The following is a 14,758-nucleotide window of genomic DNA, read 5'->3' as shown; positions in this document are numbered from 1 at the left end:
CTATACAAACGTATTTGTATACACGTCTCATATCTCTCCATTTTCTCTCTTTTTTTTACATTTTACTCTTTTACAGCTGTGTAATGAGCAGGATAATGTACAAATGGACTATATACCCTGATAGCAGACATACAACTGGGAGAGGTCTATTTGATGTCTACATTTACTTCTGCAAGACGTATTTTTGATTGTTTGCTCATTGCCAATACGTCTCTGAGACGTCTCCTGTCAGATGTCATATAGACATCTAGAGGATGTCTGTAAGATGTTTATGATCTAGAATATATGTGACATTGCCTTTTCTAAGACGTTTATCAGATGTTTTTACAAAGCAGATATTTAGACATCTTATAGACGTATATGTGCTATCTGGGTATTATACCTTTATGTAACTTACCATCAGTTGCCAGCCATAATAAACTAATCAGTAGGTAAAAATTTCCATATTAGTGCCTCCTTACTGTGTGTTCCCACCAGACTCGAATGAAGCGTTAAGCGCGAGTGATTTACATGTTAAGTCAATGCAAAGATGCAATAGACCTCCTTGCGGCGTCATTCGCGCGAATTGAGCGTTTCGGCCATTTGACGCGTGATTCGCACGAGTTGAAAAATCTGAATTTTGGCAAAAATTCGTGCCGCGTTAACCAATCAGGAGCTTGCTCTAGTAGTGACGTGCAGCGTCTGTGCACGAAGGCAGACCAGAGAAACAGATAAGCAGTGCAACTGAAGTCTATTTGAATTATAAACGGAGAGCGTCTTTGCAATAACTAATCACATATTTAAAAACTACAATACTAATTTCTCGCTAGAAATGCAATCAGAAGTTGTTGAAAGTGAAAATGAAACTTACATTTATACAAAACTATGCTCCAACTGGCGTTTTTGGCCGCCATTTTATTTTTTCGAGCTTGCGTCTTGTGAATTTCACGCGAGTAAACTCAAAATGTTCACGCGTCCGAATATTCGCGCAAACCGCGTCTGGTGTGACAACCCAGTTAGTGTATGACATTTTAACTAAAAATGTGCTATTTTGATGTCAGCCTGTAAACAAACCATCGTATTTTTGTTTATTGTGATGAAAGAGGGCTAACATGTACTCATTCTGACCTGCAGGCAAAGTGTTTCAAATGATGTATTTATTCAGTCTAATATGCCCAATGATGTAAACAAACAGACAAATAGTACCGTGGGAGAGAGAAGGCCTGTTGAATAAAGCCATACTGTGTATCCAGACATAAGTCAGTGGTTCTTTATGATGGATGAATGGATCGGGTCATAGTACTCAGACCTGACCCTCTGGCCTTAGTCACAATCCGAGAAGCTTCGGTGAGTAACTCCTTATAAATACACCCACACAAATGTCCTCTTGCCTGAAATCATCCCACCCACAAGCACACACAAGCTTTAATGCCTTTCAGAAAAAAATCAAACACAATGTGGCATCCCGTGCCATTTACAGATCAGACAGCCAATGAGACCATAAACAAAACTGCATTACATCACAGTGTGTGGCCCCGTATAGACATTTTAACAGGTAAAACCTTACAAAAAGGCAGTTATTTTAACCTTATTTATAAAATTTTGGTTCATAATTCCACAGCAACTGTATAAAACTGGCACTCTCACAGCAATTAACAACCACTTGGCACACCGTAAAAACTGAGTTGGTGTACGGTTACCCTGATTCAAGTCAACATTGGGAACAAACCTTAGTACAGAATTATACAGTACTAAACCAAACCTAATCAAATCAAAGCCCACTGACGCACAAGCATACGGTGAGTCAACGGTAAAGGGCGTGATTTCTGCTGAACTATGATCCGGACACTCTCTCGTGACACTCTTGCTATCTGCGCTTTGACGCCTTTGACCTGTCACTTTAAATTGACGCCATGAGTTGAAGTGCTCGTGAGGAGAGGATGAAGAGAAAGGATGGAAGGGAAGAGGCGAGAGAAATGATAGTAAAATGGAAACACATTTTTTGTAGGAAGCGGTCCTCATTGTCACGGTGCTAGAACGTTGTGAGTGGTAAACAGGGAGATGCTAAGCTATCGCTAAGGTGCTTGATTTGTTTTGGGGTTGCTGGGATGTTCTGAGTAGTTTCAACATAGCCTATTGCTATGCCGTTTCTAGGGTGTTTCTTAGTGTCAAACTCAGATTCCACATTGGCTGAATATATGATGGGTAAGAAAACGTTTCAGGAGTTTCAAAGTTGTCATCTGATTTTCCAGAGATGTAGGGACATGGACTTTTTCATATCCCTAAACATGACGTTATACAAAATGAATTGTGATTGGTTGCTTTACATGTCAGTCAGACTGCCTCTTGGGCAGAAAACTGCTATGGAGTCCAGATACTATAAATAAATAAATAAAAAATAAAAAATTTCTTATGCAGTATTTTGGGTATAAATAAAAAAATATATATTTAGCAACTGACTAAAGATATAACTAAGTATTGCTTTCTCCAAAACTCCCCAAATTTATGCTTTAAAAATATATATATACAGTATATTTCAGTATATATAGTATACATAAAATTTCAGGTTTCAGCTTAAAAATACATTTAAGTTCATTTTTCTAATCCCCACAAGCAGATTGTTTTAAGCAACTAGATTTGATTTAAGCATTTATTTAGAAATTATTTCAGAAAACAACACTTAATATCTCAAATCATTTTGCTTCAAGAAAATGTATTTTAGATTCATATTATATTTGTACTTAAAAACAAGACAAAAATACTAGATAAGAATTTTTGTTGTTGTTGTGTAGGGTGTTCTGGGTGATATTACTGGCCATAGAAAATGCTTCATATCATCTACCAGGAAAAAATCTCTTCTTCGTGGTTGCTTAAAGCAAAAGCACAAAAAAGTAAGAACACATAAGACTCTACACTAAGAAGATTTGATAGCACTTAAGGTACAGGACGAGTTTTAATACTTATTTTAAGGTTAGGGGTTCATCTCTGAGCCCAAGTATGAGCCTTAACATTCTTCTTTACTTTAGCAAACCCTTTAAAAAGTAAACGTGGTGAATGAAAAGAAGCATTACAAGACTGTTATATAGCCCAGCCGACAGTACGTTTGTTAGACAGCAGATTCATGTAAAACGAACCTCCTGGCCAATATCCGACATGAGTAATCATAAGATGTAAACAGACAAACGTGTACGCGTTCAGCACACCGCACAAATCAACATGAGCACGCTTGCAGGCCAACTGCCAATGGCCACATTTAGAGCAGCCGACGCCACCAAAACATTTTCACAGCAGGATGTTAAACGCCCATGTTAATAAGTTCCCCTCATCCGATGTCATTGTCCTCAACGGCAGGCCACCCCCGGCTGTCTGGGACATCTTAAATTAAATTCTCTCTTCCCCTCACGAGGCTGCTGCTTCATATTAAACGGAGACTTATGAAGAATGCATGTGGTATTTATAGACTTCCAGCTAGCGAATACATGAATGAATTCAAAAATAGAACAAACGCCCATCTGGACCAAAACATTCAGGAAGAGAGGGACAGATCTTCTCCCTTTGGTTTATCCAGCGGATTTTAGCATTATCTCCGGCTTATTCTAAGGTTAAGGGTTAAGCACGCACACACACGCACGCATTCTTTCCTCAGCTCCCGCAACGGTGAGTCATCACTCCATTCACGTCACTGACAGGCATCAGCTCCCAGTAACAGACCAGTGTGCATCAGCGTCGCTGGTCCTCAAGCTACTCAATCCCATCAGCTTCTTCCTCATGAAGGGGGGCGAATCTCGTAGGGGGCGAGTCTAAATTTAGCATGATCCTGCCCCTCATGACGGGAAGGAATTCTTTATCCCACAAAGACCTCTGCATGTGGAAGATTGAGTCAAGGTTTAACACCCACTTAAACGCATGCATGACTTAACACACATTCTCTTTTAAATACCAGTACAGCAAATGTTTAGTCTAATTGGGCAACATCAATGTAATGAATTTACAAAGGTTAAGGTATGAGCGTGAATACAATTCTGACCTTATTTACCCTCATGTCATTGAACATGTATATTAGTCTTTCTTTTGAGTAACATAAAAGAAGATTGTAACAAGGTCTCTAGGCAAGGAAGGAAGGAGGCGGGAACCGGCGAACATTTAACACACTTTAATAAAAAATAAACAAACAATAACACAGAAGTAAAAGGCCGGCAGCCACCTCACGGTCGACTGCCGGCCACACAAACATAAATAAAACTTAACACTTCCGGGCCCGGTCCTCTCTCGTCTGCAGTCCCGTCGCTCGTCCTCTTATGCTCCCTAGCTCCCCCATGAGGCATGCGGGACTGGTGCGCGTACAGCTGATACTCATTATCACTCACGCCACCGGCCCCGCCTTCCTGCCCCACGGCTCTCGTCCCGCCTTCATTGCTACAAAGATATTTTGAGAAATGTCTCAGTGGGTGTTGTTTGGTTACCGACGTTCTTCAAAATATCTTCTTTTGTGTTATGCAGAAGAAAGAAAGTCATACAGACTGTAAATTAAATGAGGGTGAGAAAAATATGAAAGATTTCCATTTTGGGGGAATATGCGTGCAAATGAACTATGCAAAGGAAATGTATTTATAACTATAATGAATTCCCTACGAAAATTAACCATGGTTTAAATATAGTAACCTTATTTTTTTGTTTGTTTGTAATAAAATCAAAGTAGCCACAAACTTACTATAGCCTTGCCACAATAACCATTTTAACCATGGTTTATTATGTAACATTATTGCAATACAAATGATGCTGTTACTTATGTATTGTACTTAATTTTAACTTTACTATGATAAACCCATAACTTCACCGTGTTTTAAGTTATATGATTAAACTGACGGTTAAATATGAATTTACAACTCACCACATTAATAGCCTATTCCTAACTGCCTAACTATCCCAAACAGACACAATGTGATAAAGCAACATGTGTGATAAAAGCTATTTTCATAGAAATCCAAGAATGACATTCTATGGTATGGTCTCTATTTCTGCTTTAATGGTGATGTCATGGACATCCTTCTGAAAGGTTAAATTATGTACCTGGTTAGTTGATGTAGCCGTAAAATCACACAAACGTATATATTTTTATATATTACATTACATTAAATTATATATTTTGCTTTTTAGCTTTTGAAGATATAGTACATTTACATGTATGCATTTAGCAGACACTACCCTGATAGCACACATACATCTCAAAGACATCTATTTAACGTCTGCATTTACATCTTCAAGACGTATTTTTTTGATTGTTTGCTCATCTGAAATGCATCTTTGAGACGTCTCCTGCCAGATGTCATAGAGACATGTAGAAGATGTCTGTAAGATGTTTATCATCTAGAATGCATGTAAAACTGCGATGTTTTTACACAGCAGATGTTTTCCAGATCTTTAGAGGACATTTTCCAGATCTTTAGCAGACATCCTACAGATGTTTCCGTACCGTATCTGGGTATTATCCTAAGTGGCTTACAAATTAGGGAAAAGTCAACATTTTCCTAACAATAAGCATAGCATACATGCACTACCGAAACAGTAAAGAAGGAGTGAACAATATATTTTTAAATGAAAACTAGCCATGTTTAACTTAAACGGTGGGATTAGGGGTTAGTCAAATGTACCCTAAAGAGGTGTATAGTATCGCAACACTCTCAGCATCTTCGTACAGACTGGGCGATCACCTGACTTAAAACACTCTGTGTTGTTCCTTAAAGATCGGGTAACACACACAGTTTCTGCCAATCTCATATTAATCTTGAGTGCCTATACATTAGTATTGCATACGTTGTATCTTCGAAGAGTATTTAGTTTGATCACATTTATAAAAGAGAGATACAGTTGTACGATTATTTCCGTAAAAAGACGAGCTGCTGGAGGCAGGCAGGGGGGACAGAACTACAGCACGAGCACACAATACATCATCGCATTAATCCCTTCGTGTTTTGTACATTATGCACGTACGCCCCGATTGCCAACAAAACACAGACATATGACTTAGTTTCACTTACCACAAGCAGTTCATGTCCGGCATCTTTTAGCACTGGGACCATCTATCAGTTTCAAACGATCTCCAAATCCAGCGTTATATCCACCGTTTTTATAACATCCATCACTGAAATGCCGTGAACAAACAAACACACAACTTCTGTCACTATCGCAAGAGTATCGAGCTGCAGCTGCAGGCCCACAGCGCAGCCAATCTTGACGCAGCGCAGCCAATCTTGATAAGTGGGTCTTCCTATCGCTCGTTGGTTGGCGCATGGGCGGGCTATTTCCTTTGCCTTTCCGTAAGCGTGCTTTTCCGGGAGAATTGCCCAATAAAAGGAATAGGATCCCTGTTACGAAACAGTAATCTAGACTTACTGTATATTATCGTGTTTTAACAAGTTGACCATGTTAAGCATGAGAAGCCAGCATGTTTAACAGTGAAAGGAAGTCAGAATGCATGAAATAGCATGTTACCCCATCTTTATTAAGGAATGAACTAATAAAGTACTGAAAAAAGGGGGGGAAACATTCAGCTTCAGGTCTTCCAAACAAATTGGCTACAATTCCATTTGAGTTTTCAATCAGATGCTAATGCCCAATGATAGCATCAATCTCATTCCAACGCACCCGCCTGCTTACTTTCACAAGTTTAAACCCCATCCGACCTAATCAGGCCAGCTAGGAGGAGAACAATGAGGCTTATGAGCTACATGCTATTGTTTATCTAATCAATAGCTTCTCAAGGCACAGTAATCTTTCAATTACAGTCACACTCCACTTCTTCCTATTGCAGCAACAGCCAATCAGGGAGGCTGGAGGTTTGTAGCACTTTCGCACAATCCCACACAATGGCTGCAGACAAAAGGGCTCCTCGCAGACTAAGGGAGGGTGTAAGACATCTCATTTCAACCCCGCTGAGACCCGGCAAGCAATAGCTGACTGTTGTGACTCAGCTTCTGACACATATGGCAATTAGACCCAACACTGGATGGCTCTCTTAGTGAATGAAGACGGGTTGATTCAGTCGGGAGCTCTGCTTGATGTAGTCGTGTGGGAAATTGGTTCAAGGGAGGGTCTCGGCTGTCAATGCAACGAACGAAGCTAAGAGGAATATAATGTGACACTTTGTGTTAACTAGGCATGACTCAACGAGATAAATTGCAAACTTATTGCAAAACGTCACTCTGTAAGTAACAATACAAAAGGAATTTAAACAACACTGTTCAAAACCATAAAGTCTGTTATCAATTACAATCTTGTATTTTAAAAGGCGGCTTAAAGGGATACTTCAGCCAAAAATCATTCATTTATTCACCTTCGAGTTGTTCCAAATCTGTATAAATTTCTTTGTTCTGATGAACACAGAGAAAGATATTTGGAAGAATGCTTATAACCAGACAGATTTTGATTTTGAACTATGGTAGTCAATGGGGGGCAAAATCTGTCTAGTTATAAGCATTCTTCCAAATATCTTTCTCTGTGTTCATCAGAACAAAGAAATTTATACAGATTTGGAACAACAAGGTGCGATTTGCTGACCAAAGCCACGCCTCCTCCAAACACATGAATGTATTTCGTAAATCCACGTAACGAATTACAAACTAAATCCATTAAATTCTTCTTGAAGCATGTACATACCTGTCCAAAAGAAAGAGAGCAACCATGGTATCGTCTCTCAGACCCTTTGCCTGCCGGAGCTGTCTCCATCGTGTAAGAGTTTTTCCTCTTTCATGATCTAGGGCTGTGACGTGGCCGTGACAACCGCACCACCGCGGTGGTAAAGTGCCATGACGGTGGTGAACTGCCACCGGCGGTAGTGCACGTCACTCTGACAAATATAAGTGTAATAAAAATGATAGTTGCGATAACGATTGCTAGTTGTAGCCTTTCAGTTGTGGATGGTTTTATTTAAAAGATTTTAAATTAACAGAAATTATTGGCATACGTTTCCGTTGGTGCGTTCGAGCGCTGGCCTGCATGGCAAAACCCAGGTTATTCTGCGGGTTTTGCAATGGATCTTGTTGTGAAATGAACATATACGTAAAATCAAAACTGGCTATGACCCGCTTGCTTATTGTCGGAGCGCGTGCAGGTTTTGCCGCGGTTGCGGAGAGACATCTATTTATTTGCGCTCCTGTGCACATCTTCTGAACGCGCATTTAGTGCAGTTGTACACATTTTAATCTGGACAATGTCAACAAGTAAGTTTCACATCAACGAGTCGCAAAAACTCGTACCTGGTTTTACAATACGAGATGAAATGTTCTAGCTGTATTCACTGTAAATTTGAACACTAGATTACCAAAGAGAAATCACAGCCAAGATGAAACTTTTATAGGAGCATTTGGGGAATTTTTTAATCATTACTTTTGTTTACCAAGAAAAAAATGTGTCCTTGAGTATCTGAGGGTACTTACATCTCTCCAATCAATTAGAAGGTCTTACAGGTATTAATCGGCACTTTAACAGCATGCTATCACTGAGCAAGCCTCAGCGCTGTAATTACAATCATGTGAACTTGTGATTTGGGGAAAAGAAACCTCACTTGTTCATGGGCCAATGTAATGACGGGATAAATTACACAGAAATCCTTCGACACGTAAGGAAGTAAATAAAGCCTTACCTGTGATACACTGAAACTGACCATCATCTCGCTGGATCGTGAAGGCCTCTCCTGGGTTTACTTGTACCAAGATTACCTGAAGAGAGCAAGAGAGGTGCTGTTAGTGAAAAAAGCGTTTGCAGACTACTTGAAAACAGTAATCCAGCTGAAATACACTCCGCTATTTTGTAAAACTGACTGGTTAGGAAAACAAAGACTACTGGTGAATAAAGTCCAAGACAAAACCTCCTGACACCCTCATTTTGACCTAATGTAAGGTCTGCAGGATGTTCCACATGGCTCGGTTTTACACTAAACTTATACATAAAGCCACAAAAGTGGACGTCATGCGGCTCGACGTAAACATTGTGCTATTACCTTCATTTTCATGGGGTTACACATAGCTGACACACAAATGTGTAAAAATGTACACATCCACTTCCGAGCGTGTTAGAAAATAGAAAACATTTCTTGTTTACAGGCCATGACGCATAACCCATTTCCCAGAAATAGGAGGGAAAACATAGATCATTTTTTCATTTTTTAAGGGGGGGGTATTATGTTGTTCACACAAACCACATCTTTGTTTCCATTGAGACTGTGTGAAATCAATAGAGATGTCAAAATAGATTTGTTATTATCTTTGAGGTGCTCTAAACTCTTGCAGTTTTCAGATCTATGACCGGAGCTTAGGGGTAATGTGTGAATGTTACACGTCTTGGTAGTGAGGTAGTGAGGTACATCCGCATTCATTTAAGGATTCTAAAACCTTAATCCTAAGTGACTCGTCCCGCACCACTGGAGCTACGGACATAAATGACCAAATCCAGATGATGTTGAGAATTGCTGCTCTATTACTTTTCTAAATGAAAACAAATCTTCTAAATGATAACAAAACTGCTCAACTTCATGTACCGAAAAAGCAAAATTAAGCCATATCTAAGGACCAGAGAATAATTACAATCAAATTGGCTTTTTTAAGCAATTTCAATTTACCAATTCAAAATTTGTCCAGTGGTGAGTTGCTGTAACTTAAGTTGAAAATTCTTAACTTATTTTAATGAGTTGAAGTAATGTATAATGTTTAAAGTACCCGTGACCCGGAAGTTGCGATCGTTTTTACTTCCCTAGTGATTTTTGAATGAGAAAAATAGTGGGCGTGGCTTTCGTCTTTCTCTGCCATTTGATTGGATGTATAAAACAGCTCTTTTTTTTTAAATGGAACTGGCAGCAGACTGGCAGTTGAAGGGGAGGAGTTAACGGATGCTCCGCCCAAGTCTTCTAACATATGTCATCTAAGATGGATAGTCATTACAGGACGGAAGTGCATTTTTCAGATTTTAATAAAGATTATGAGGGCACACGATTTTTCAAAAGAGAATGATCCACATTGATAAACTATTTTTAAGAAACGCTGCAATATTTCATGAAAAAAAATAGGCATTGTAATTTTTTATTTCACTGGGACTTTAAAAAACTATATTGGTAAGTTAAAATGGCTTTTAAAGGTCCAATGTGTAATTTGTTAGAGGATCTATTGACAAAAATGCAGCATAATATTTATAACTATGACTTCAGAGGTGTATAAAGAGGTTACACATAATGAAGTGTGATGTTTTATTACCTTAGAATGAGCTATTTCTATCTACATACACCACAGGTGCCCTTGGCAAAGAAGCGAAACATGACGACATCTTAGTTCTGTGTCTCCATAGCGCTTCAAAAAGGAAGGGCGGAGTGAGTTAATGGTTGCAATTTACAACCTCACCGCTAGATGCCGCTAAATTTCATACACTGGACCTTTAAAGCTAATTTTTTATTATACTTATAAAAATTTAAGGCATCAAAAAATCTTTTCAGTTTTTTTTCAAAAATGTAAAAATCTGGTGGTATTTTGGTGCTCTAAAATCTATTTTCTAAGAAAGTGCCGATCAGGAGTGAACCGAAGTATTAATAAATGAGGAAAAAAAATCATTCAAAATATCAATATGGTCTGAAAATACAGAATTAGGAAAATAAGCAGATGTTTAGTCATTTCAACATACAACTTATTTTGAGGAGTTGGTTAACACTTTATAATATTGTTTCATACTTAATAGGCAGTTATGCAGAAACTAATGGAGAACAAACGGTTAGTGATGCATTAACACTGTAGTCATTACTGATAACTAATAAGGAAGAAAGATTAATTTATGAGTACGTAACAGCATACTGATGTTTAAAGTAAGTAAGTATCAATTAGTTACTTATTACTTATTTAATAGTCATTAATAACAACTAAATGCCGTATGTCACATGCAGAACTATACAATTACTAAGACTTATTTAAAATAACTAGCCATTAACTACCCATTAACAGTTGCTAAAAAATTGATGCAAAAAAATTAAATAGTAGGTTGCCAATACTTCTACATCATTTATTCACAAATAATTTTTGTTTAATCAAGAGTTGTATTTGTTAACATCAGTTAATGCACAGTAACTAACATGGACAAACAATACACAATTGTATTGGAATTAACATTAATAAATATTTAATAAATGCTGTAAAATGTTGTTTACTATTAGTTCACGTTAGATAATGCATTAACGAATGTTAATGAATGGAACCTTATTGCAATAATGTTACTGAATTAATTGTTGTTTTTTCACATGTATAGATGGTTTCATCTCAACAACATAAACAAACGTTACTGCGCATGCACACTTTTTGTGACCCCAACTGAACTTCCGGTACACATTCACAAACAATAGAGTGCCTGTAGATAATTTCTGATAACAATAAAAAAAACCGAAAGAACCGTTACTTGGCTAAACTTTTCTCTCCAATATTTTGAATTTAGGCTCCGATACAAAGCTCAACCGCTAGATGTCAATGTACCATACAGTTTGTTTAATTGCGACCAAACTGCATTGCAAATTCAACAAATTGTTTATTTAATAAAATGAACTTACAACAAAATTCAACAAATATTTCATTCACACAATTATTATACAATAAAATAATAATATTTATTAATATTAACATAAATTAAATCAAATAGTTATGTTATAAGACACTAGCCAAACACAAACTGGAAGTTAACTGGGGGTTAGGCAGGCGTGCGTGCGCGTCAGATGAAACTGTCTATAACTGCTGTATTTTTGTGCTCTAAATTGCTTGTGTCTGCCAAGTAAATAAATATGAAAGTAAACACAACCAAGTGCAGTAAAACGATCAGCATCATTTTCTTTCTGACATAACAAACCATCCTTCTCTATAAATGACCACCCACTTCAATATCGCATAACAAAGCAGGGACGAGGCATGAGCCCGCCGTTCGATAAACCTGGTGCAAATTACTGACATAAGATCATTCAAGGATGAATGATGGTGAAGTGGAGATGACAACATCACGGCTGTGACGTACAAACCCGCGTCACCGGCATGAGGATCGAGAGGCATGTGCGGAGCTCATCAGAGTACCACTTGTTCCACGAAATCACGAAATTTTCCATTGAGCTTTTGTTAAGGTACTATTGATGACACATCTGTCTCGGAGATGAGCGGGAGAGCAGGGGTCCTGATCTGAAAGCCTCCAACAGGAAGTCATTTGACTGGCTGATTCTAGCAAAACATGCACCCGTGTCAATGACTCGCTAAAAATGACATGTCTGAGTTTTCTTCACGAGAGAATACAGAAAGGAGTGAGTCATACGAAAGGTGCAAATGAACTGCGAATTAGCTATGCCATGGTGAGATGGAGAAATGCACAGGTAGAATAAACACAAGGAAGTTTCTAAGCGTGTCAAAGGTTTAGGTCAACATTCAAAATGTAATAACGGACATTTCGAGAAGAACATGTTGATGAAACATACCTATCTATTATACATGAAAGAAGCATTGTGTCATTTAACAGAATAAAGCCAAAAAGGCTCTTAGCATTGTTTCTCAGATGCCACTATTTGTGATCTCAAAAGTACAAGGAGCAAAAGAAGCGCAAATAAAGCCAAGAACAACAGGAACACGCCGCTCTCGCCTGAGCTGAGGGTTAAGAGCTGACAGTCCAACAGGATGAAGAAAGCGACTGAACGCATGAACCTCAATCCCAGCCACAAATCAACAGTGACTAGCTGTCATGCACTTAAAACCGATGCTCTTTGCTTTTTTAGAACCATACTAAGAAATGACAGAGTTTAACAGATAAGCACTCAGTAAGTATCAGTCAAGCATTGCATCCTGTTAGAAACCCATTTAGTCAGTAAGTGCCTTTCATTTACCTCAGACTTGTGGTGAAAGTCGCAATTATAGCGCCTGAACTCCCACGGCTTGGGGCTCCAACTGCGGGTCTCCCCTAACACGGCCATCCTCTATACTTCCGTCTCCGTCTCTGTTCATGTGCACCACTGAGACACACCAGCTATACCTTTGGCTGCCACACAAACATGCGCGCACACACACACACACACACACACACAAACACACACACCAACACGCTCGCTCGCTCGCTCTCGCGCAGCCACATGTGCAGCAGCAAAGAGCAACAGTGTACGCATCAATGGGGGTGGCTTAGGAAGATCTTATTGAATTAGGTTCAAGAAGACACACACACACACACAAACACACACACCAACACGCTCGCTCGCTCGCTCTCGCGCAGCCACATGTGCAGCAGCAAAGAGCAACAGTGTACGCATCAATGGGGGTGGCTTAGGAAGATCTTATTGAATTAGGTTCAAGAAGCTACATGCTGTTGCGTTCACGTGTGTGTGTGCGCGCGCGCTTGCTTGCTCACAATTACTTGTTGCTTGTTCCTTTGTTCTGCAACACAGCTGATTACCTTCCCCCCTTTGCACTCTCTGACACTGCTCTCCGTCTCTCCCACACTGCATTATCGACAAGTCTCCGGGTACAGTTTTAAACACGCTAGTTTAGTAAACACGCATTCGCGTGACAAAAAGACGATCATCACTTACTGTAGCCCGCATCTCCCTCTCAACCAGCCACAGCTGCTTCAACAGGCTGGATGTGTTTCTTCGGAATCGGGTACCCTCCCTGCGCTCCGGGGGTCCGAGCCACCCTTCTCTGGCTTTCACCCGTTGCTCATGAGACTTGAAGTGCTGCGTGGCGTGTTGGACGCATGGGGGCCTGAGTGAACTCTTCACCCCCCTCTAAGCGAACCCCGGCGGGAGGAAGGATAGAGGTCTCGCCTAAGTGCGTTCGCTGGAAGCTGTTCACGAGATAACGGGAGCTTAGCCCATGTTTGCGCGTTCTCTCTTTTTTCTCTCTCCTCCAGCTCTCTCCGCAGTAGATGGATGACTCTCTCGCTCTCTCTTCCCGGCTCACCACCACAGCCAGTCTCCACGGCAACCCCTTCAACAAATAAGCCCTGCCGATGTCCGCAGCGCACCACCAATGAGGTGGACAGCTAATCGCTGCCGTTCCGCTCACATGGGGGAGGCGGGGAACATAAAAGGAGCGAGGGAGGAAGGCCACGGACGAGTGGATGCGATTGCTCTTTCCTCCGAGGGTTTGCGATTCTCACCTCTCCCTCTGTGCCGAACCGGCGTTGACTCGTGACTGTCTGCCCTGTGGCGAGCGTGAGTAAATATGGATGTCGTCCAGATTGTAAAACACACCTTCAGATCATTGCCAAGTCTGGCATCGATCTAGAAACAAGAATAGTGCTCCAAGTTATCTTTAACTCCTTTGTTTTGCTTTGTTGATGACGATAGCGTCTTGGAGGGGGGGGATGCCGAGCGGCACATGCTTGTTCACTGACTGCCACTCGTGCACATCCTCCCTCCATTCTCTGTGTCTCGCTCTTTCTATCCTTCATTCACAGAACGCTGTTGCTTCTATTAATGCCATGATCAATGCTCACAGAGATGAGGTTTAGATAATGCAACAGCTTCTGTGAGGACCTCAGTACTCACCTCTATTAAAGCATCGTTTCTCTTTGCAGTGAAATGCAGATACGCAAACAGCGGTGACTCCCATGAGAAACGAACCTGCCAGGAAAACACAGAACTTCATACTTGCCTTAAAATATTAAGTTAAGCCTGTCCTAATAGAATACACTGCACTGAAAGAGGACTAAAAGACTCTAGTTTCTTTGACAATTCTCACACTACACAAAACATGAAAAGCAAGTTCCCAGGCTAGAAAAATACCTCTTA

At 40.0% G+C, this 14,758-nt stretch overlaps 1 protein-coding gene across 5 annotated transcripts in view; it reads right to left on the bottom strand.

The window, feature by feature from the left end:
- The window catches only part of fndc3a (fibronectin type III domain containing 3A), an 83,652-nt gene that overhangs the window by 40,463 nt on the left and 28,431 nt on the right, over positions 1–14,758 (bottom strand). For 2 of the 5 annotated variants that reach the window (XM_057350996.1, XM_057350997.1), the window contains exon 3: positions 8,621–8,696. In XM_057350996.1, coding sequence (XP_057206979.1) covers positions 8,621–8,696 — 76 coding nt within the window. Of the gene's footprint in view, positions 1–6,017; positions 7,312–8,620; positions 8,697–12,859; positions 13,055–13,555; positions 14,221–14,758 lie in introns of those variants that run through there. The other 3 variants (XM_057351000.1, XM_057350998.1, XM_057351001.1) reach the window with 3 other exon arrangements.

Source organism: Triplophysa rosa, linkage group LG14, assembly GCF_024868665.1.
Source record: "Triplophysa rosa linkage group LG14, Trosa_1v2, whole genome shotgun sequence".
In the NCBI taxonomy this organism is placed as follows: domain Eukaryota; kingdom Metazoa; phylum Chordata; class Actinopteri; order Cypriniformes; family Nemacheilidae; genus Triplophysa; species Triplophysa rosa.
This window is presented reverse-complemented; position numbering and strand designations above follow the sequence as displayed.